Source organism: Eptatretus burgeri, chromosome 12, assembly GCF_056783735.1.
Source record: "Eptatretus burgeri isolate ZD-2024b chromosome 12, Ebu_testis_v1, whole genome shotgun sequence".
Lineage (NCBI taxonomy): Eukaryota > Metazoa > Chordata > Myxini > Myxiniformes > Myxinidae > Eptatretus > Eptatretus burgeri.
Window position 1 is genome coordinate 2562106 of NC_140972.1, and position 23614 is coordinate 2585719.

At 48.4% G+C, this 23614-nt stretch overlaps 1 protein-coding gene across 3 annotated transcripts in view; it reads left to right on the forward strand.

The window, feature by feature from the left end:
* The first annotated feature begins 7969 nt into the window (after window positions 1–7969).
* Window positions 7970–23614, forward strand: part of POLR1E (RNA polymerase I subunit E) — a 42061-nt gene continuing 26416 nt past the window's right edge. The window contains exons 1-4 of one of the 3 annotated variants that reach the window (XM_085849263.1): window positions 7970–8109; window positions 11279–11382; window positions 11473–11817; window positions 13841–13917. In XM_085849263.1, coding sequence (XP_085705389.1) covers window positions 11809–11817; window positions 13841–13917 — 86 coding nt within the window. In that variant the 5' untranslated portion in view covers window positions 7970–8109; window positions 11279–11382; window positions 11473–11808. Of the gene's footprint in view, window positions 8110–10440; window positions 10870–11278; window positions 11383–11472; window positions 11818–13840; window positions 13918–23614 lie in introns of those variants that run through there. The other 2 variants (XM_085849261.1, XM_085849262.1) reach the window with 2 other exon arrangements.

A 23614-nucleotide genomic window follows, 5' to 3' on the forward strand; every position in this document is an offset into this window, starting at 1 on the left:
TCCAGAAGAGTACTTCACTGAATCGGGAATTTATTTTTCAATAATTATTTTCTTTGCCTGATTTGAACGAAACTTGATACTGCACACCGCAGGAGAATGGTGAGGTGGGCCGAAAATTTTGCGCTATCATGTACCGTTTTGGCTGTATTTCGGGAACACGTATACATACAAACATAAATATATACAAGATGAGAGTTTTATTAATATATATATATATATATATATATATATATATATATATATATATATATATATATATATATATATATATATATATATTGAGCAGCATACAAGTACGTTGACATTATTTTAATCGAACTTCTAATTGTCTGTTCTCTCATAACATTTATCAACAAAGCTGTTCAAAGTTGTAAATTTGTATGGTACAAGCTGTTTGGCACAAATTAGTGGAATATATCCCCTTTACTTTTACATTGTTACACCATGAATCTATTTGAAGCTTAACCTACCCAGGCATTGATTAACTGTTTATAACCCGTAACTCGATATGCATACTCTGTCTCGATTATATGATGACGAGGTAGTTGGTAATTTGATTTAATTGGCATTTTTATCGGTCAGTTATACTCATCAAATTCTTTTTAAATGTATTGCTTTTTATAAACAGGTAATAAAGAATTTTTTTTAAAAATTAAAAGGGAAGTAGAGATGTTACTCCATAAACTATGAAAATATGTTTGGAATGGTCACAAGAAATGATCATGTGAAACCATCTCAACATCTTTCTTTGAATAATGCCTGACCCTACACAAGACACTAAGTGTGTGTGTGTGTGTGTGTGTGTGTGTGTGTGTGTGTGTGTGTGTGTGTGTGTGTGTGTGTGTGTGTGTGTGTGTGTGTGTGTGTGTGTGAGAGAGGGATGGTTTTACATAATTTATTGTGACCATCCCGACCTTGCTCGCATCCTTTTTCATTTTTAAAAATGTTTTTTTTTTTTTTTTCTTTACCTTTTTTTTTTTTTTTTTTAGGAATGTGTTTACATGCTGGAGAATTTCATGGTTATTGTATGTAATTTTTTTTTTCTCAGGATTTGTGGTGCATTGAACACGAGCAACCCCCCCACCCCCCTTTCAGGGGGAATTTTAAGTGGAGTACAATCTTTTCCAAAATTGAGTGACTAAATTGATGTAACGGTGATTTCTGGTTCCAAAGTGTTTTGCCAAGAGTATGTGATGAGAGCGCCTTCATTAACTACTAGGAAATACAATGTGTCGCATCGCTGATGGGAATGATAAGTGGGGAGGGAGGGGGAGGATAGGTGTGAGGGGGTGGATGGATAGGGGTGGGAGAGACAAAAACAGAGAGCGATAGGGGTGGGAGAGAGACAGAGGAAGGGGGGGTAGGGGTGAGAGAGAGAGAGAGGATATATATATATATATATATATATATATATATATATATATATATATATATATATATATATATATATATATATATATATATATATATATATATATATATATATATATATATATATATATATATATATATATATATATATATATATATATATATATATATATATATATATATATATATATATATATATATATATATATATATATATATATATATATATATATATCATTACACACACACAACACGGCGGATTTTGTTGAAGAAGAAGACGTTTTGGTAGCAAATATACATACATACACAACCATATTTTTTTGCTCCATTATAAGATTGATCATGTCTAATGTTCTGTGCATCACTATTTTTAGCTCACCTGAACTTCAGTCAGGTGTGATGCGATTGAGCAGTAGCCGTCGGTGAGTGAGTGAGTCGGTCAGTCTGTCAATACTTCAATCTTTATTTCTTGAACCAAACACCTGATTTTGAAGAAACTTGGCCATGTGCTTCATATGACACCTCATGAAGGTGGTATTGACCACATCAAAATCTGCGCTCACTCAGGGAGTCTGGGAGGGGGGGGGGGAAGGGAGGTTGACACCACTCCTCCCACATAGGTATTTGCGTTCTTCTCCGAAACTACACACACAATTTCAATGAAACTTGACCACAACCTTCATCACCTCTGATCACCCAAAATTTGTTCACGACATGAAAAAAAAATATCAGTGTCTGAGGTGGTCTGCGCGGGGTTTGAGTGGCTGTTGCTTTTGATCCAGGTGAGCTTCTGGACTCACGGTCCTATTTTTCTTTCAGAATGAACTTCCAATTTCCCTCACTATCCTTTATTGTGACCACCTTCATCACGGCGATTCGTCCATCCTAGCTCAGTCATTTACTTCTTCCATAACCCTTTAGGAGGTAGCGTGCAGAAATTGTGGAAAGCTCATTTCCACTTCCATAAGTTAGTTGCATTGTGACTTGGAGTTCATTTGCAGGAGGAATTATTGGCATTCAGGTGGCTTGGTGCAGAAAGTAATTCTCCTGCGATCATTTCTCCAAATTGGAGCACTTTCCTCCAAATGCCAGTTGGGTCTTTGCTGTTATCATTTTTGTGTATACAAAATCTCGGCTGTGGAAGAGCAGCTGATGACAGGACCCAGGCAATCTATGGGCATTGGGCACCAGGTGGATCCAACAAGAAGATCACCAAACAAGAAAAGAAAGGAGGGGAGGAAACTAACCTGAAAGTACAGAGTGGGGGTAGAAAAGAGTGTGGGGCAGGATTATTATTATATATTTATTTTTATCGACAATTTTGAGCCTGGTGAAAGACTGAGTTGATGGGATAAAAGGGTAATTTATTGAGAGTTGGGTGGTGAGCCACAGTTGGACACACACAAGGCAATGAATGAACAGGAAAAGAGGAGAGGAGGAAACCTGAAAAGTAAGAGGGTTGGGTGAGGTATGGTTTATGTGGGATGACATGAGATGGTGGTGTACCACTTGCTTGAAGCCCTGGAGGGAAGAGTGCAATTGAACTGTCTGTGGGAGGCATTTTCAAAAACGAGAGAGAAGAGTAAACCTGGATTTTGGGAGTTTAAGCAGGAGGGAGTTACTGGAAGAACGCCTGCATCTTGTAGGAGCTGTGGACGGTCGAAGGGATCTAGACTGAAGGGTTAAATTTTTAACGGGCCTTCCTATAGGTTGTAGGATTCCATGAATAACCTTTAATTTAACACCAGTACATCATTTATTTCTGTCTATGATTATAATGTGTATCATACTCTTTACAGAGCGTCAGTGCTGTCATAACAGTTCCAGGACAAGGCTTACGCTGGGTGGTTTGTCATTGCCTTCCGAGCAGTCGATCAGGGCCGAAATTTGAAATTTGTTCAGGGTGCTGGTCATGGTGCGATTTGTCATTGGGGTGGGTGGTGACGACATTTCCCTGCTCTGCTTTTTTGTTATTTATTTTAAAATCCCAGACACTGCACTTTTAATTCCTATTCCCCAGTGGGGGGAATCTATTTAAAAAAATATTTTGTATTCATGGTGATTGAATTTTTAACGTCGGCTATTTAAAAATGATAAATGTACACCGCATCCTTTTTGAGCGAACTCATTTTAAAAATCTTGGTGAACCACACTAACAGTGTAAGATCAGCTGGACATCGTCATGACCTGATGAAACCAGAAGGGCATTCGGTAGAGCGTATACCTCCACAACGTAATCCTTGATCCACGAGAACACATCGGGCCAAATACATTTTTGAAATATGCTATATTATCGTTTTTAGTCCCGTCTCTCATTGGTGAAGAACCACTTCAAAATTAAATAATTCCAGTATCCTGATCACACGCCCAACCTGTCCACCACGTTTCATCCAAATCCGTTCTGAACTTTTTGAGATATCGTACACAATCAAACTGCCAAAGGAGTGAAATATAACCTACTTCCCCCATTTGGTGTGGAAGGTAAAAATGCAATGGAGTTTGGTTTCGCTGGATCCGGATCATGAAGTTCGGCTGGATAAAATGAATCGCATTGGATGCCAGTTTTCCATTATTGGCATCCAACAAAATTGTATGTGACGTAGTACAGCAAATTACAATGAAAATCGATTACGTCAACGTCCTTATGTTGCTGATTTCAAACCAACATTTAATTATTATTATTTTTTATCCTCCCACTGAAAACTTTACAAACTGCACCATGGTGCGGCGATTTCTCGCCTCCTCATTGTGAAGGGCATGGTGGGATCGTTAACATCCACCAACTAATGCTGCGGACAGGATGCCCAGTTTAACGTGTCTATCGGAGGGATGGCACACACACTGATGATTCACCCTGTCTGTGAGACACTAAGATGGCAGTTTATAGCTGGGTCAGGATTCAAACCCAGAATGGACAGCTTAGAGGAGATTGTGCATACTTCGGCTCTCCTATGTACGTATCTGACTTTATTGCATCTTTGAACCCTGCAAGACAGCTAGGGTGCAGCATCAGGAATGTTCTGCTTGTTCCCCACACCAAGATGAACCTTTGGTGATTGAACATTCTTTAGTAATGTTTGTAACTGTGGAACTCTGCTTTTTAAAATGTGGACTGCCATATGGATACCGTTTTTAAATTTGTGAAGTCTTATTTTTCTTCCAGTTGCATTGTCATAACCTTCATCTTTGTTTGTGTCATTGATTCCCTCCTCAACATGCTTTACCACAAACTCGGCAACAGCCTGTCTGGGGACTTGTATGTTGGGTCAAGCAATCGTGTGGGTGAACAGCACTTGCTTATCTTCTCCATGCTCTAATAGTGGGAGTACCTGTCTTCTCCAATATTCCCCCAAGGCCATCCCAACGCGTTCAGAAAGGGGCAGCTGGGCCAATCACACGTGAAGGCAAGAAGACGGGAACAGGTACCTTATATTTAAACCTCACGCGAGGTCGAGACCGTTTATTCCTGCTGCATGAAACATCCTGCAACCCATGCCTGCAGAAAACTGATTTATTTTTTGCAACTCGGTCCCCATTTTCCATCCAATCATCATGTAACTGTTACCATTGCACACATTTCTTATTCAGTGAACTCAGTTGTGATATGATTTGAAAGCCATCAAATATAAGTTGATGAGTCTTTGCTTGGTGTTGGGAGAGGATGTGCACAGAGCACACTTCACAAGGACAAACAAATATACACTTGGCACGAGAGATGATTCGAGAACAAATTGTCCAAACCCAAACCAAAAAACCGGGAAAAGACAGGAATCCCGAATCAAATTCCAGCAATTTCCTGGGAAGAAACACGAAGATTTTTGAAGATTTTTTTCTCTGCTCAAGCTCGTGAAAATGAGGCTTGCACCATCTCTAATGTCTATCACTACTCTCTACATCTCTAATCTGTCAGCAGTGTGGCACAATCGACGACATCAAAGATAAGGAGCACAAAAAAATTCTCCTGAACTTTGTGTTGACCGGAATTTTAAGTGGAGTCCTTTTTCATCCAATTCACACAAGCGCTTTGGTTGACATTCCACAACATGGTCAAGGATCGTTATGGATGCCTATTATAAATTTAAAATAAAATGATTTGGATCAGACAAAAAACAAAAACCCACAGATATGGCACATGAAAACAGACAAATATGGAAGTGAAAATGCGAGCTTGTAAAACAGAGAATCAACAAGTCGGGGTACATTCAAAGTACACCACCCCCTCGCCACATAAATAAATAACAAATCCTCCAGCATGCCACATTGCGGGGGTACCTTTGGCGCCTGGTGATGCCACCATGCAGCACATGGATATGATGTAATTGGGAGGGAGTGGTGTTCAATAATTGATTAATTCAGTGTGCAATTAAAATAAATAATAAGAGTAAAAGAAACTTATTTTCTTCGTCAATTGGCTATTCACAGATCTAAACCACCACTGATGTTTCATCCAATTGTTTAATTTTTTTTAAATGAAGGAATCAATCGAAAAATTAAATAATGAATTGATTAATCAAATTAAAAATACCCTTTGTAGCCAAAGCACTTATTTACTATTGTGCCCAAATTTCAGCTTCTTAGCTCAGGATGACTGAGATATTGCATGGACAAACAAACAAGAAAGACTTCATGCAGAGCACGATATTTGCGAAATCCATTAAACAAATTTGAACTTGAAAAAGCTCAAATGAGCTGAGATCCTCGTCCTCTTAACGATGACGTCATAAAAACGAATATGACGTCATTGTGATGTATCAGGTTTGCGATAAATTATCTGTGCTAATGCCCGGCTTGATTCCCTCAAACAAAATTCAAACAGCCTGCCTCGTTTCGGAGATAATGGTATAGGCGATTTCCATTAGCGGCGATATTATGACGTCAACTTTTTTTCTCTGAAGAATTTCCAAAACCGGAGATGGTTACTGCCTGCGCGTGGGCTTTCTGCATACACATGGCAAATTTCACGAAGATCCGATGAAAACTCTGGGTTGTGAAACAAAAAATGTCAAAAAAATAGGAATGACGTCATAAAAAATTGTTATGACGTCATAGTGATGTATCATATGTGCGGTAATTCATTTCTGCTAATGACCTGTTCGATTCCCGCAAAGAGAATTCAAAAAGCTTGCCTAGTTTCGGAGATAATTTTTTAGGCGATTTCCATTGGCGGAGATATTTTGACGTCATAACTTTTTTTCTTGGAGGAATTTTCAAAATCGGAGATTGTTGCTGTCTGCGCAGGGTAATTTTACATATATACGCCAAGTTTGAGGAAGTTTCGATGAAAACTGTAGGCTGTGAAACGAAAAAGTCCACAAGAAGAAGATGAAGAACAACAATGTGAGTAAGACTTGGAGATCCTCCACGATGATCCAAAAATAATTGCTGGTTGAATTCAATGACCAAATATGCAAATCCTCTTCAAATTTCAAGTCAATCCGATGAAAATTGACAATTTTAGAAATTCGGCCAATGTTGACCTTTTGGCCTCTGTTGACCTTTTAGCCGATCCATCCATTGTGACCATACTGTGTGCAGAGTGTTGGTGCTGCCTGATCAGTCTTGGCTATTGGACACAATCCTGGACGGGTCGCCACTCCGACACAGGATACCAGCAAGCCGGCACTCATTTTGCCGACCTCGGAAGGATGACAGGTAGAGTCAACCCCACCTGGTATTAATTCAACAGCCGAGAAGGATCCAAAGCCCACCACCCGAACCATGAAGCCAACACCAGACGTTTTAGGCGATATTGACCTCAAAAACAATTGGTGGATGAATTCAATGATCAAATCTGCAAGTCTTCTTCAAATTTCACGTCATTTTGGATGAAAACTGAGGATTTTAGGAATTTGACAAATTTGTTGACCTTTGACCTATGTTGACCTTTTTAACCTCAAAAACAATAGGCCTCTCTTTTTATGACGAACTCTAGCGTGTGGTGAAGTTTTGCGAAGATCGGTTTAAAATTGTGACCTGGAGTGGAGGGACGGGACTGGACGGGACCAACACCAACCAATAGACTGGGAAACTATTCCAAACGGAACAGCACTCGGAAGTGCATACACCTCCTCCAGGAGGAACAGTTTACATTTTGTATCTCTCTGATCGGTCGGATCTCAATCCGGATCTTCACCAGAATCGAATCTGCTTGTTCTCTTCCCGAACCAACTCACCCACCTCGTTTTGTCATAACCCGTCCATAGTTTTTTGAGATATTGTGCAATGTACATCGTTTTTGGTCCCTCTCTCTCTCAATGGTGAAGAATTACTCAAAAATGTAATGAATCTCGTATCAGGATTCGGATCTTCAACCAAAATGAAGCGTCATCAGCAAAAAAAAAAAAAAATTCACAACGATTGCTTGAAAACTGGAGCCAAAAAGAATCGATCGGTCGGTCGGTCGGTCGGTCGGTCGGACATGAATTGACTGTTGTTGATCGCCGGAAGCCTTGCGAGTTGTTGTTTAATGGTCACAGGGTTAAGCGATTTTTAATGTAGGATATTTATATATTTACACAACAGTGATATGTATGTGCGTGTAAAACACGTATAACAGTATTAAAACCCGTGGGCCTGCGTGATGTAAGTAAATAAATACAGTGCAGGCCGAGAGAACGTCTTGGCGCACATCGATGACGTCATGAATGCGTGGTGATGACGTCATGACGCACAGAATGGCGGCGAACATCGTGAAATGGGATTACGTGCCCTGCGAAGGAAAGCAATCCGCTGCCGTGGGTGAGGATGTTGTTACGTCGCGGGAAAAACGTCTCTTGTGCCTCTCTTGATTCGTCACTATCTGTTTTGTAGCAATGGAGTCCGCGGTGTCGCCTTGTAGACTTGGTCAGCGGGAGAAGTATGGAGGGGCCAATGTGGGGTCAGACGAGGGGCAAGAGGTTTCAGCGACGGCTCGTCCTCTTCTGTCGCTTCAATGTAACAGCGACGCGTGTTGAGGGGCCCGGAGGGGTTGCAGTCATCTGTACTGTCGAATGATGTCATGGTAGATGTGGGCCCTTTGAAGTAGAGACGTCTGCAAAAGACCTTTCATACACATTCTTTCATACACATTCATTCATACATCATTCATACATCATTCATTCATACATTCATTCATTTTATAGTCAGTGGTTGCTGGTTTCTATCATTACTAGGAGTTCCTGCCGACGAGTGTGGGTGCCCATCTTTTCCGCCAGTATGTGCATGTACCCCCCCTTCCCCACCTGTGGGTGTGTGTGCTCCCCTCTCTCCAGTAGGTGCATGTACCCCCCCCTTCCCCACTGGTTGGTGTGTGTGCTCCTCTCTCTCAAGTATGTGCATGTACCCCCCCTTCCCCACCTGTGGGTGTGTGTGTGCTCCTCTCTCTCCAGTATGTGCATGTACCCCCCCTTCCCCACCTGTGGGTGTGTGTGCTCCTCTCTCTCCAGTATGTGCATGTACCCCCCCTTCCCCACCTGTGGGTGTGTGTGCTCCCCTCTCTCCAGTAGGTGCATGTACCCCCCCTTCCCCACCAGTGTGTGTGCTCCCCTCTCTCCAGTAGGTGCATGTACCCCCCCTTCCCCACCTGTGGGTGTGTGTGCTCCTCTCTCTCCAGTATGTGCATGTACCCCCCCTTCCCCACCTGTGTGTGTGTGTGCTCCCCTCTCTCCAGTAGGTGCATGTACCCCCCCTTCCCCACCAGTGTGTGTGCTCCCCTCTCTCCAGTATGTGCATGTACCCCCCCTTCCCCACCTGTGGGTGTGTGTGCTCCCCTCTCTCCAGTAGGTGCATGTACCCCCCCTTCCCCACCAGTGTGTGTGCTCCCCTCTCTCCAGTAGGTGCATGTACCCCCCCCTTCCCCACTGGTTGGTGTGTGTGCTCCTCTCTCTCCAGTATGTGCATGTACCCCCCTTCCCCACCGGTGGGTGTGTGTGCTCCCCTCTCTCCAGTAGGTTCATGTACCCCCCCCTTCCCCACCTGTGGGTGTGTGTGCTCCCCTCTCTCCAGTAGGTGCATGTACCCCCCCCTTCCCCACCGGTGGGTGTGTGTGCTCCCCTCTCTCCAGTATGTGCATGTACCCCCCCTTCCCCACCTGTGGGTGTGTGTGCTCCCCTCTCTCCAGTATGTGCATGTACCCCCCCTTCCCCACCTGTGGGTGTGTGTGCTCCCCTCTCTCCAGTAGGTGCATGTACCTCCCCCCTTCCCCACCTGTGGGTGTGTGTGCTCCCCTCTCTCCAGTAGGTGCATGTACCCCCCTTCCCCACCAGTGTGTGTGCTCCCCTCTCTCCAGTAGGTGCATGTACCCCCCTTCCCCACCAGTGTGTGTGTGTGTCTGTGTGTGTGTGTGTGTGTGTGTGTGTGTGTGTGTGTGTGTGTGTGTGTGTGTGTGTGTGTGTGTGTGTGTGTGTGTGTGTGTGTGTGTGTGTGTGTGTGTGTGTGTGTGTGTGTGTGCGCGCGCGCTCCCCTCTCTCCAGTGGGTGCATGTACCCACCCTTCCCCACCGGTGGTTGTGTGCTCCCTCTCTCCAGTGGGTGCATGTACCCCCCCCCTCCCCTTTCTCCACCGGTGGTGGTGTGCTCCCCTCTCTCCAGTAGGTGCATGTACCCCCCCTTCCCCACCAGTGTGTGTGTGTGTGCTCCCCTCTCTCCAGTGGGTGCATGTATCCACCCTTCCCCACCGGTGGGTGTGTGTGCTCCCCTCTCTCCAGTATGTGCATGTACCCCCCCTTCCCCACCTGTGGGTGTGTGTGCTCCCCTCTCTCCAGTAGGTGCATGTACCTCCCCCCCTTCCCCACCGGTGGGTGTGTGTGTGCTCCCCTCTCTCCAGTATGTGCATGTACCCCCCCTTCCCCACCGGTGGGTGTGTGCTCCCTCTCTCCAGTGGGTGCATGTACCCCCCCTCCCCTTTCTCCACCGGTGGTGGTCTGCTTCCCTCTCTGCCACTGGGTGTGCGTGTTGCTTCTTGCCAGTAGGTGCATGTACCCCCCCTTCCCCACTGGTGGGTGTGTGCTCCCCTCTCTCTCGTCGATGCATGTACCCCCCCCTTCCCCTCTGGTGGTTGTGTGCTCCCTCTCTCCAGTGGGTGTGCGTGTTGCTTCTCGCCAGTGGGTGCATGTACCCCCTTCCCCACCAGTGGGTGTGTGTGCTCCCTCTCTCCAGTGGGTGCATGTACCCCCTTCCCCACCAGTGGGTGTGTGTGCTCCCCTCTCTGCTGCTGGGTGTGTGTGTGTTGTTTCTCACAAGTGAGTGCATGTCCCCCCCTTCTCCCTGCTGGTGGGTGTGCTCTGCTCCCTCATGATTGCAGGAATGTTTAAATTTTTTCAGGTGCCAGTGATTATTCGCTCCAGTTGATCAAAAGACATTGAGGGTTCTCTTCCGTCAACCAACAACAAACGCCAACAGATTGGTTCTCTTGCTTAACGCTCTCGTTATGGATGGCGCACACGATGATGCCTCGCCCTGTGTGTATAACTTCAGGGTGACAGTTTTATCGCTCAGTCGAGATTCGAACCCACGCTCGAAGGTGAGTGTGCGTAGCCGTGTGCTTGTAAGATATCCTTCCATTCCACCTTGTGGATCTACACGAGGAAGCTGATGGTGATGGAAATCGGATTGATTCCGATGCTTCACCTGTAATGTCGATTTTTCTCGCTTCTTGTCTCAATAGTTATTTGTTTTATTTCCGAAGTCGGCGAAGACTTTGTTTCAGTCGACGAAGACCTCGTCAGATTTTCGTCGTTTGGCTCGACACCAACCATCTGTGGGAGGCCCTTTAAACATGAATGATGTCTGTTGTGTAAGAAGAAGATGCGAATTTGATTTCTTACAAGGCTTGTGTACTCTGACTGTTAAATCATTCAATTACACAAAGGTGCATGCGTCCGTCCGTCCATCCTGCTATCTAACTTGTTGCCTCGTCTGTTCTTCGGCAGTTGATTTCACAAATGGGATGCTAATCCATGGCAGTGAGCTTGGCTTTTCACGTTACCAGCACCGTGAGACGGAGAGTCTGAACAAGAGGAAACGGGTGATGCTGGTGAGTTTGTTTGCACGATACTCGTACAAACCTGCCAAATGTGGCCACAGACCGCTCCACCTCGGGTTGTTTTTGTTATATGATATGCAGGTGTGGAGATTCATGGAAGGGCGTAACGATGGTGGACGAATTGCCAACGGAAAGTGGGGCCCAAGTGAAAACGGGAGAATGAGAATCGACCAGTTTGGCGAATAAATGATCCGTAGATCAGAAACGAGGTCGTTTGTTGTAATCGGGTTCAATATGACTCATCTCCGATACGTCGTACTTTTGTTTTGGCATTTCTTGCCCCTCGAGCTCGAATCGGTGCTTTGTTTCTTCGAACAATCAATCCATCATCCGATCATCCAGGCAGGCATTGAGCCGCAACGGAGCACATCTCTCGTCCTCGCCATTTATTTTGACTTTGTCATTATGAATTGCTAAATGATTTCGGTGAGCACAACTTTTGTTCGTCGTATTTGTAGTGTTATGATATTTGAGATATTCGGCTGCTGTACTTGTATTGTGACGTGAGCAAACATTGTCTCGCTGTATAACCATCAGGCTGGTAGGATAGCCGAGAGGTGTGCACACTCGCCTCTGACTTGCAGTACCTATAGGAAGTGTACACCCCCCTTTCAAAATCCTCACATTTTGTTGCCTTGTAGCCTGGAATTAAATTACATTGGATCAGACTTTTTCCATCTTTATTTACACATCGTAACCCACAACTTCCTTGTGAAAAACAAATTGCACAAATTCTGGAAAATTGATTAAAAATACAGAACTAGAATATCTTGGTTGGATAAGTATCCACGCCCCTCATAGCAATTGTAAATTAACTCGGGTGTGACCAATCGGCTTCAGAATCGCACACCAAGGTAATTGGCCTCCACCTGTGTTGAATTGTAGTGATTCTGATGATTTCAGAATCAAAGTAGAACGGCACTCGGTGGAGCACACACCTCTGCCAGGTGGAACAGTTCACGTTTTGTATCCCACTGATGGGCTGGATCTGAACCAAAATCCAATCCGCTTGTTCTTGTCACCTATTCAACTCGTCCTCCTTGTTTTGTCATCGCTCGTCCACAACTTTTTGTGGTATTTAGTTTTTATATTTTATTTAGTTTTTGTTACTTAGTTTTTGGTGATATTTATTGGTAATGCTGTAATACAGCCACAAATATTTAGTCTTTGGCCCTATCTACCAATTTTAGAACTTAGGCCTGTGTTGACCTTTTGACCTTAAACGTAATTGGTCGTTGAATCCAGCGACCTGACATGAAAAGCCTGTTCAAATTTCAAGTCAATCGGATGAAAATTGAGGATTTGAGAAAATTTGGCCCAAATTGGCCTCTTGGCCTATTTTGTCCGTTTGGCCGATGCTTGCCTCAAAATTAATAGGTGTTTGAATTCAGTGACCTGATATGGGGGTGGGGGGGTGTTGTGGGATGGATGCTTGTCCAACCAAGATATTCTACTTTTGTATGTTTTATTAATTTTCTGAAATTTGTAGAATTTGTTTTTCATTTGTAAGTTTTGTGTGGTTATGATGTTTAAATAAAGTTGGAAAAAAGTCTGATTTAATGTAATTTAATTCCAGGCTACAAGGAAATAAAAGGTGAAAATTTTGAAAGAGGGTGTAGACTTTCAACAGGCACCGTATGTAGTTTGGGTTCAAATCCAGACCCAGCTATAAACGACCATCCTGGTGTCTCGCAGGCCGTCCCTCGGATGGATATTAAACTGGGCGCTCGATCTGCCATCATTAGTTGATTGACGATAAAGATCCCGCAATGACCTTCACAAAGAGTCGGCGAGTTAACGCTAGCATCCCGCACAAATTGTGCTCACTGTGGAATATCCTGCATCGGAGTGGTTACCTGTTCAGGATCATAACCCTGGCTCGGCTCGTCAAGAAACTGCTTCAGCGGAACCATCGCTCTGGATCGAGCATGATGGTGATGTATTCGCTGAGGTTGTGTATGCTCGTACGAGTTGGAGAAGATCAATGATAATTATTAATACTTTGTTTGATCGTTGTGCAATTTTAATTTATTTGGAACGATCGAACGATTGATGTCTCGGCCTCATGTCGGTCCAGTACCAGGTAAATGGCATTTTGTCTGGGACTTGAACTCTGAGTTGTCAAGCGGCCAATACATCATCATTGTCCATTTGCGCTCGTGTATTATTAACTTTTCATTTCACTTGCTAAATGAATCCTATTGTGTAAGTGTTTTAAATGTATTGGAACATGGTGTTGAGGAAGCACAGAATGATGTGACGTTCCAAAGTGATTCCAGCACCAAGGCAGAAAGCACCACAATCGACCCTTTTTGTTAAACATGGCCAGCTCGCGTCGCATCATGTTGTCGGTCACTAGGATTGCAGCAAGTGGTTTGCGTATAATTGCGATCACCTTCCTCCTTATGCGTGCGGTTTCCAAATTGTTTCACCAACCCTTGTATTTCAGGTTGCTGAGGCGAATGGGATTTCCTATGTGGGTCAGAACTTTGGCCCCGACGCTCCCAGTGCATCCAGACTGTGCAGGTAGGCTTGCAATGAGGAAAAATGTATCGGTTGTCGAGTTTATTCTGGGTGCCTGTATTACCTCTGCCACCGAAGGTGGAAGGAGGTTATGTTTTTCACCCGTCTGTTTGTCTGCTTGTTTGTTTGTTTGTCTCTTTGCATGCAGGATATCTCAAAAAGTTGTGGACTGATTCAGATGCAGTTTGGTGTGTGACAAGAAACGATTCACTTTTGGTGAAGATCGGAATCTGGATACGAGAATTATTTAATTTTTTAAGTGATTTATTCACCATTGAGAGATGGGGCCAAAAACTATGCACACCCGGACCCCGACATTCGCAGTTCCAACAACTTGCGGGTTCCACGTATTTGCAGTTGATAACTTGCGACATGCTACTACATTTGCGGGACATTGCCCTGCGTATTCGCGGTTTTCACGGGGTTTTATCAAATTTCTTTTCCCCCTACATGAGCCGTGAGCATAACACAGTTCTAAAACGTATCTTCCATGAGCTACGCACAATGGAGCTGGATGTACGTACAGTATTAAAAAAAACATCTTCCACGAGCCATGAACATGACCTGCTTCCTGTGGGATAAACATAGTTTTGTGGGATCTCACCAGTGTTGCATGTCATTCGCTGCGACACTGTCCCCCATGAGTCGCTTGCAGAATGAAAACGCTCACAGCATCTATTGGTGTATCCAGTAATTACCAGGTCGCCACATTCGGACTTTACACAATGGAAACATTCAGCGCGTCTTGGTGTAAATCACCATCTGAGCTACTACATTTGCGGGACATTGCCCTGCGTATTCGCGGTTTTCACGGGGTTTTATAAAATTTCTTTTCCCTCTACATGAGCCGTGAGCATAACGCAGTTCTAAAACGTATTGTTACGGATTCGCGCCCGCCGGCGTGCTGACGGCCACGTAACTCGAATCGCGGCACGTCGCCCACCGGACGGACAATCCAGTCGTGACCCTCTCGGACTAACGCCGGGAACCAGTCACGGGTGGACCTTTCGGTCTCACCGCGATCGAGCCAATCAGCCCCCGCGTGGGATAGGGTTGCTCGCCAAATTCGACCTACCTAAGTACCCACGCGGAGGGTAGACCGGGCGATCGCACCTCGCCGCAGGTCGACTTCGGACACGGGCCACTAAAGCGACCCGTTCCGTACTATCAGAATAACCGAGCGGTGTTATCGTCGACCTCGACGGTTCGATTAATTATCGGGCGTATTCAGCCCACTACCAACCCTTTACGTGAAGCAAGATGGGGGTTCAATGGAGGAAAAGACGAAGCGAAGCGGGAAACAGTTCAACACAAAGCACATTTATTCGCGGCACATGGGAGCACACATATACAATTCCACCAAATGCACACAGAAAAGACACAATGTAATTTACACAAAAAGCAAATGTAAAAGCGAAAACACAATGCAGAGCTAATACCGACTACCAAGCACACGGCAACACTTATACAATTCTACTTCACAGACGGCGCCGACAACACATACCCAAAACCAAGGAAAAGAATACCCTCAAGGATGAGGCGGGCCTGATGCCGAGACCGGGTCGCGCCTACCCGTCTGGTGATGAGACGCGGAGCGGCGATGGCGCCTCAACTCCGCGGGCCTCGCGGACAGTGTCTGGTAGGAGGTGGGAAAGGGGCCCCCTTGGTCGCACTATCTCAGCGCGGGGGGAAACAGGAGGGGGTTGCTGATGCTCGGGGTATAGAGGATTTTTATTATCCCGCGACGAGCGTCTCCACCTCGGCCAGGTCGCGCTGTCGGCCTCCCTGGGGTGCAGCTCCCGACGCGAGCACCCCCTCGTCTGGTGTCGCTGCCTTTCCACAGCTCCGTCCCCTCCGTTCCGACTCCAACGCACACGACGACCAGCTCCTTCTTGCCAACTCCACCGCCCGCGAAGTCTTGACTCTCTGTTTCCGACTCTCCTACTCTCCTACTCTCCGCCTCTCGACTCTCTCGACTCTCCTACTCTCTTACTCTCCGCCTTTTGACTCTCCTACTCTCCGCCTCTCGACTCTTCGACTCTCCTACTCTCCGCCTCTCGACTCTCCTACTCTCCGCCTCTGGACTCCCTGGACTGACGAACACGGTCCTTTTATCCGCCCCGTAGCTTCGCCCTCTCAGCTTTGACCCCCTCCCTTCGACCTTTCACCTCGCTCCCCATTGGCCCGAGCAAAAGTGGGCGTGAAGGCTTTTTGATCCATAAATTTGCATATATCGATCGCCCTGGGGGCGGGGCCAATTCGCCCCTCGCTCACCGATTGGACGGCAAAAAGTGGGCGTGTGTCGTTTTTGATCCGTTTTTGAAGCACAAAATCCGTGATTTTGTACACGCTGTTCGGCGCGCGCCCTGCACGAGTCCAACACCGGTACCCACAGCGGGGCAAGAACGGTGGCGATGCGACGGTTGCGAGGTGTGACGGAAGGTCGTGGCGGTTGTGGTGAAGCGGCGTTGTGGTTGGTGGTTGATGTTGTGGTTGTGGTGGTAATCATGGCGGTTGGTCCAAAATAAAGATAGCAAAAGAAAAACGGCTATCCTGAAGAGTAGCAGCACGCATAAATGACATGTATTCCCACTAGACAATGGGTTTGGGCCTAACTACACATGTACTTACCGAGATACCTCACCTAAGGGACCTGAATGGTGGTTTGCGAATTTGGTAACCACAACACTACCCCCTCCCCTTTTTACAGACTCGTCACGAGTCGTCAAATTTTCGTGTGCCATCATGTGTAGTTTTCCCCTAGTACATTTTACCTACGGATCCCTGAGTGCGACATTCATGGTATTCGTGTCCCCAAAATAAATAACCTGAGGGCTGCGTAACTATCTAAACAAACTCACTCACACGGACGACTTAAATAAAATTGCCGGCGCTAAGACATACATGCCGGGGGCGCACTCATATTTACAGTACATCTTAACCTTAACTTACAAATTTTACACTAAACCATGGCCCAGGATCATTGAACTCTGCAAAAGAAAAGCAGTTAGCAGGGAGCCAGGCTGCCCGCATGCAGTCTCTGGCTCAAACAATGCAGGTTACAGGGAACGTGGCTGGCTGCTCACACGCAGTCCAAGGCCTTCCCTTTTGAACTGAACGCAGTGAACCACAACGGTGCATGGGCTGCACAAACGCAGTCTCCGTGCCAGCTCAAGTGGCACACGCCTTGAACACACAACGAATGGATGGATGAACACAACATGGTGCACGGGCCGCCACTGCAGGCCCGTGTTGTAGCTGCCAACAGGGCAGTTCTCGCAGCTTGCAAACTGTTGCCTTGCGGATCCTGGCGCACATGGAAATGAACAGAGGGGGGGGGGGCGGCAAAGCAAAATTGAACAGGGCTGGTGAACATGGGCAGTGGGCATGGCATGGCAAAGGTGCAGGCAACACAGCCCGCAGAAGAAGGCCGCTGCAGGCAAACTCAGCCCGCAGAACCAGGCCGTTGCAGGCAAACACAGCCGGCAGATGAACTGGCCGGCACAGGCCTTGAAGAAAAACAGCCAGCCGGCAGATGAAGTGGGCCGGCACAGGCCTTGCAGCAACACAGCCAGCAGATGAAGCTGGCCAGCTTTTGCCGTTCAGTGGAAGTTGGTGGAGGGAGTGCGGTGGTGCTGGCCACTTGGAAGGCGGGCTCGGACCTACCTACCTGTCTCCCTCCCACCTATCGCCTTTGCCTGTCACTGTACATACCCACTCCCTTAATTTGTCAAACCCCAATTTAGCCCCAACTTAATTTTTTTTGTTGTTTTTATTTTTACTCCCCCACTATAAATCGTCCCCTAACCCCCTTTATCGTCCTTGTTCGGCTAACCTATCCTGTCACCCAGCCTACTCCCAACCCCTACCTTCCCTTCCCGGAGGGGAGCCAAGGGAGAGCTAACGTCCTGTGCCGAGGCCCAACGAAGCCTCAGAATGGCCTCCCCAGAGTTCGGCGATCTATAACCAAAGTGGGTCCAGCGGCCCACAACGACAGCGAGGGGATGGATGGTGCAGAGGGGTACACTTCCTAATCTACCCTATCCATTTAACTGTTAAACTACCCCGGGGCTTTCAACAAGCGCCTCTCGCTTAAACTATTGGTTCTAACAACCCAGATTCCCGTCGCCTGTGTTGGTGTCCTCACAATTTTGGGCCTCGCCCCCCAATTTTCTCTCCGTGCCCTCACACGGTCTCCTGGCTGGGACACGTGGCTCCCTTTGGCAGGCACGACCCTCTGCCGATTCTCCCGCTATGGCACCCCTGGGCACTACACTGCCTCCGAGCCTACCAGCTCCCTAACACCGGGGAGTGCCCCCCATGGCACCTCCCCTGAAACGCACACGTGGCAGGCCGGCCTCCCGGGCCCCTTTCCGAGGGTCACCCGTGCCCACAACACTGCCCACGCGGCTAATGGCGCCCCGGGCCCCCGCACCAAGCAGGCGCACCCGTGCCCACTACTCTATCCCGGCCCCCCATGGGCCCTTGGCCTACCGCGGCCGACTAGCCTGGTGCCCGGGGTACCCACTCAGCGATACTCACCTTTCGCAGCCACGCTCCCAAGCCCGTCAACAGGGCTCCTGCACCCCTCCAAATGGGTCTCGAGCCTACTTTCCCACCAACAACAAAACGACCTCCATTTTTCAATTTGACTAACCCAGCTTACTCACTCTACACTGACCCCGGGGTCCCTTGGGCGGGAGTCACTCCTCCCCCCAATCACTCATCGCACCATGCATTCCCCATTCGCTCCACTCACACAGACCCGCTGGCCTCACTCACTCATCATGTACTCGCCTCACAACTCTTCAATACACACACCGCTGAACTCTGCCATCCTTCTATCTGCATCCCCTAACTAACTCGTGCTCCCACGTCGTCCCTTAAACTATAGCACGTTCCTTTTAACACTACGTAGCTAAACTACGTCCCCGCTACACATTCACTGCCTGTCACTGTCTCAAATGTCATTTTATTTCCCAACCTAAAGCTCACTAAATCCCTCTACCTAATCCATTCCACGGACTCCACGAGGACTTACCCCTGCCCCATGAAGTCGGTCTAACTAAGCTAACCCTTCCCCCTAACTCGTTTCCATCCTGTGCCCAGGGTCAAGGGGGTCTTCCACCCCTTGCCCAGGAATCCTGTGCACCCGAAAGTGAGGCTTGTTTTTTTTTTTTTTTTTTTTTTTTTTTTTTCCATGCGCAGCACCTGCGCGGCAACTCAGAGCTCGCGCACTTTGCACCTGCCCGTGACGTCATGCAGCTGCACGTGTTCCTCGTCCCTCCTTGGACGGTACCATCCGGCCGGGATACCCCTCCTGCCGGATTCCAACCACACGTGCAGCCATGACGTCACCGTGCGCAAAAAAAACACAAGCCCCACGTCTCGAGGGGTTCCCCACGCGAACACATGTGCTTTGCCCGTTGGAGCTTAACACACACGATCGCGTGGAGAACCCGTCCGGTCCAAATCCGTTTACCTGCCTAAACTTTGTCCGTCCGCGGGATCGGCAAATCCACCGCGTGCGTTTCCGGACCGGGACTTCACTCTCGCAAGCGAGCACGTGGCGGTCTCGTGCGTTGCACAGCACGAACCGCGTGCTCACTGCTGGGTGAACCCGGCACGGTCCTCGAAACAACCACAGCCGCTACTCGGCTTTCGTTCCTCCCATGTCGCCGTCGTCGCCATTCGACCCACGCACACCTGCGTGTTACGACACACACAGTCCACTCCATCACATTCACACCGGGAGATGCGGCTGCGTGCTCCCGCATGCCAACCGACATCTCCCTCACATACCGCTCTCTCACACACACGGTCTCCCTTGCACACAGCGACCTTGCACACGGCCGTTCACTCACGCGTGCGGGGGCACTCACCCGCGGTGCCTCACTCGCACTCCGTGCCTCACTCACACACGCGAGGGCACTCACCCGCGGTGCCTCACTCACACACACGGCGACACTCATACACGGTTCCTCATCCACACACGCGGGGGCACTAACCCGCGGTGCCTCACTCACACTCCGTGCCTCACTCACACACGGCGTGCTGGGAAGCATGTACTCCGGCACCATCGCCACCACACCACTCACACACGGGGTCGCCTCCACACACGGGGACGCACTCACACCTTGCACCACACACACAGGGACAACCACACTGGGGATTCGTGTCCCCACAAGGGTCTCCGGGGCCTCTATACCCCCCAAGCTTTCCGTGCACCCGTCCACAGCACTCCTCCTCTCAACCTCGCAAAGCACGACCGAACTCACCTGGTCGTGACTCACCTCAAGGGGGCATACTCCCTCCCCTTGTTCCTGGAGGAGGTCATCCAGCTGCTCGCACCGGGTCCCTACACGCTCCGCGAGCTCACCCCCATTGTCCTCCACTACCTCCGTGTGTGTGTGCGCGTCACTTACCCCGTCTTCATCGTGTTTATTGGTCTCTGCTTCTTTCTGGCGTCTTTCCCTTATCTTTATGTAGGTCAACCTTGCTTTCTCTTCAAGTCGCTCCCGTCCTTCCCTGTTTTTCACTCCTTGCTCTTTCACGATCTCCGCGTACCTCATCCTTGCTTTCCGTATTAATTGTTCTTTTCTCTCCCTCGCAATTACTTTCACCTCGTCTCTTGTCTCCCGAATTACTTTTTCCTTACCCGCCTCCACCGCGGGCCTGTCAGCCGTTGCACCCCCTTCCAGCTCGTTCGTTCCGACACGTGGAGTCGCCATTTTAAGTTCCCTGCTCACGGCCTTCATGCCCGCCTGCAGGCATCGGCCCATGTTCTGCGTCTCACCCCGCAGCTCTTTCATCTCTTCCCTCATTTGCTGTGTATTCGCATCCATCGTCGTTTTCACTTCATTTGTATTTGTATCCATCTTTTCATCCATTTTTTGTGTATTCGCATCCATCTTTTCGTTCATGCCTTTCATTTCGTTTTTCATATCCGCATTCATTTTTGCCAGCATGGTGATTAGCTGGGCCATGTCGGGTACGCTTGGGTGAGCCGTTTCGGCAGGGGTCGGGGAAGGGTTTTGGTGGAGAGGGGGGGGGAAGGTGTCGTACACCGCGGCCGCTGCCGCACCCATTTTGGGCTCTGGGTTCAGTTGGGCGAGTCCGTGTTCCTGCACAATCAACATTTCCTGCTCGGGGATTCCATCCTGGACCATGGATTCTACACATTCTACATCCATTTCTAATACCCCCGGCTCCCGCTCGCCTTGAGACGCCATCTTGCTTCTCTTAAAGGGTTAATTTCGCTCGCTCGTAATTTGGAGGGAATCGGGGGTCGCTTCTCTCACCCCTGGACCGATTCCCGTGAATTTAGCCGGAGACAGGAGAGCCTGTTTTCCTGTTCTCCGATACCAGTGCCGCGAGGAGGGCGATGAATTTGTATCGCACGACCTGACACCAGTGTTGCGGTGTTCGCACCCGCCGGCGTGCTGACGGCCACGTAACTCGAATCGCGGCACGTCGCCCACCGGACGGACAATCCAGTCGTGACCCTCTCGGACTAGCGCCGGGAACCAGTCACGGGTGGACCTTTCGGTCTCACCGCGATCGAGCCAATCAGCCCCCGCGTGGGATAGGGTTGCTCGCCAAATTTGACCTACCTAAGTACCCACGCGGAGGGTAGACCGGGCGATCGCACCTCGCCGCAGGTCGACTTCGGACACGGGCCACTTAAGCGACCCGTTCCGTACTATCAGAATAACCGAGCGGTGTTATCGTCGACCTCGACGGTTCGATTAATTATCGGGCGTATTCAGCCCACTACCAACCCTTTACGTGAAGCAAGATGGGGGTTCAATGGAGGAAAGACGAGCGAAGCGGGGAACAGTTCAACACAAAGCACATTTATTCGCGGCACACGGGGGCCGACATGTACAATTCCACCAAATGGACACAGAAAAGACACAATGTAGTTTACACAAGAAGCAAATGTAAAGCGAAAACACAATGCAGAGCTAATACCGACTACCGAGCACACGGCAACACTTATACAATTCTACTTCACAGACGGCGCCGACAACACATACCCAAAACCAAGGAAAAGAATACCCTCAAGGATGAGGCGGGCCTGAGGCCGAGACCGGGTCGCGCCTACCCGTCTGGTGATGAGACGCGGAGCGGCGATGGCGCCTCAACTCCGCGGGCCTCGCGGACAGTGTCTGGTAGGAGGTGGGAAAGGGGCCCCCTTGGTCGCACTATCTCAGCGCGGGGGGAAACAGGAGGGGGTTGCTGATGCTCGGGGTATAGAGGATTTTTATTATCCCGCGACGAGCGTCTCCACCTCGGCCAGGTCGCGCTGTCGGCCTCCCTGGGGTGCAGCTCCCGACGCGAGCACCCCCTCGTCTGGTGTCGCTGCCTTTCCACAGCTCCGTCCTCCGTTCCGACTCCAACGCACACGACGACCAGCTCCTTCTTGCCAACTCCACCGCCCGCGAAGTCTTGACTCTCTGTTTCCGACTCTCCTACTCTCCTACTCTCCGCCTCTCGACTCTCTCGACTCTCCTACTCTCTTACTCTCCGCCTTTTGACTCTCCTACTCTCCGCCTCTCGACTCTTCGACTCTCCTACTCTCCGCCTCTCGACTCTCCTACTCTCCGCCTCTGGACTCCCTGGACTGACGAACACGGTCCTTTTATCCGCCCCGTAGCTTCGCCCTCTCAGCTTTGACCCCCTCCCTTCGACCTTTCACCTCGCTCCCCATTGGCCCGAGCAAAAGTGGGCGTGAAGGCTTTTTGATCCATAAATTTGCATATATCGATCGCCCTGGGGGCGGGGCCAATTCGCCCCTCGCTCACCGATTGGACGGCAAAAAGTGGGCGTGTCGTTTTTGATCCGTTTTTGAAGCACAAAATCCGTGATTTTGTACACGCTGTTCGGCGCGCGCCCTGCACGAGTCCAACACCGGTACCCACAGCGGGGCAAGAACGGTGGCGATGCGACGGTTGCGAGGTGTGACGGGAAGGTCGTGGTGGTTGTGGTGAAGCGGCGTTGTGGTTGGTGGTTGATGTTGTGGTTGTGGTGGTAATCATGGCGGTTGGTCCAAAATAAAGATAGCAAAAGAAAAACGGCTATCCTGAAGAGTCGCAGCACGCATAAATGACATGTATTCCCACTAGACAATGGGTTTGGGCCTAACTACACATGTACTTACCGAGATACCTCACCTAAGGGACCTGAATGGTGGTTTGCGAATTTGGTAACCACAACAGTATCTTCCATGAGCTACGCACAATGGAGCTGGATGTACGTACAGTATTAAAAAAACATCTTCCACGAGCCATGAACATGACCTGCTTCCTGTGGGATAAACATAGTTTTGTGGGATCTCACCAGTGTTGCATGTCGTTCGCTGCGACACTGTCCCCCATGAGTCGCTTGCAGAATGAAAACGCTCACAGCATCTATTGGTGTATCCAGTAATTACCAGGTCGCCACATTCGGACTTTACACAATGGAAACATTCAGCGCGTCTTGGTGTAAATCACCATCTTGCTACAAACAGCACCATCCGAGCTGTTACATTTGAAAAATGCTCAGCATAATCTACCTGCAGATAGAAAAGGAATCATCAGGAATCGGGAATCTTTTTTTTTTTTCTTTCCCCGCCTTGGGAACAAACTCCCACACTCTCTTCAATTCTCCTCTTCCCTCCAGGTCTTCAAAACGGCTGTTCACCTGTTCAAAACCT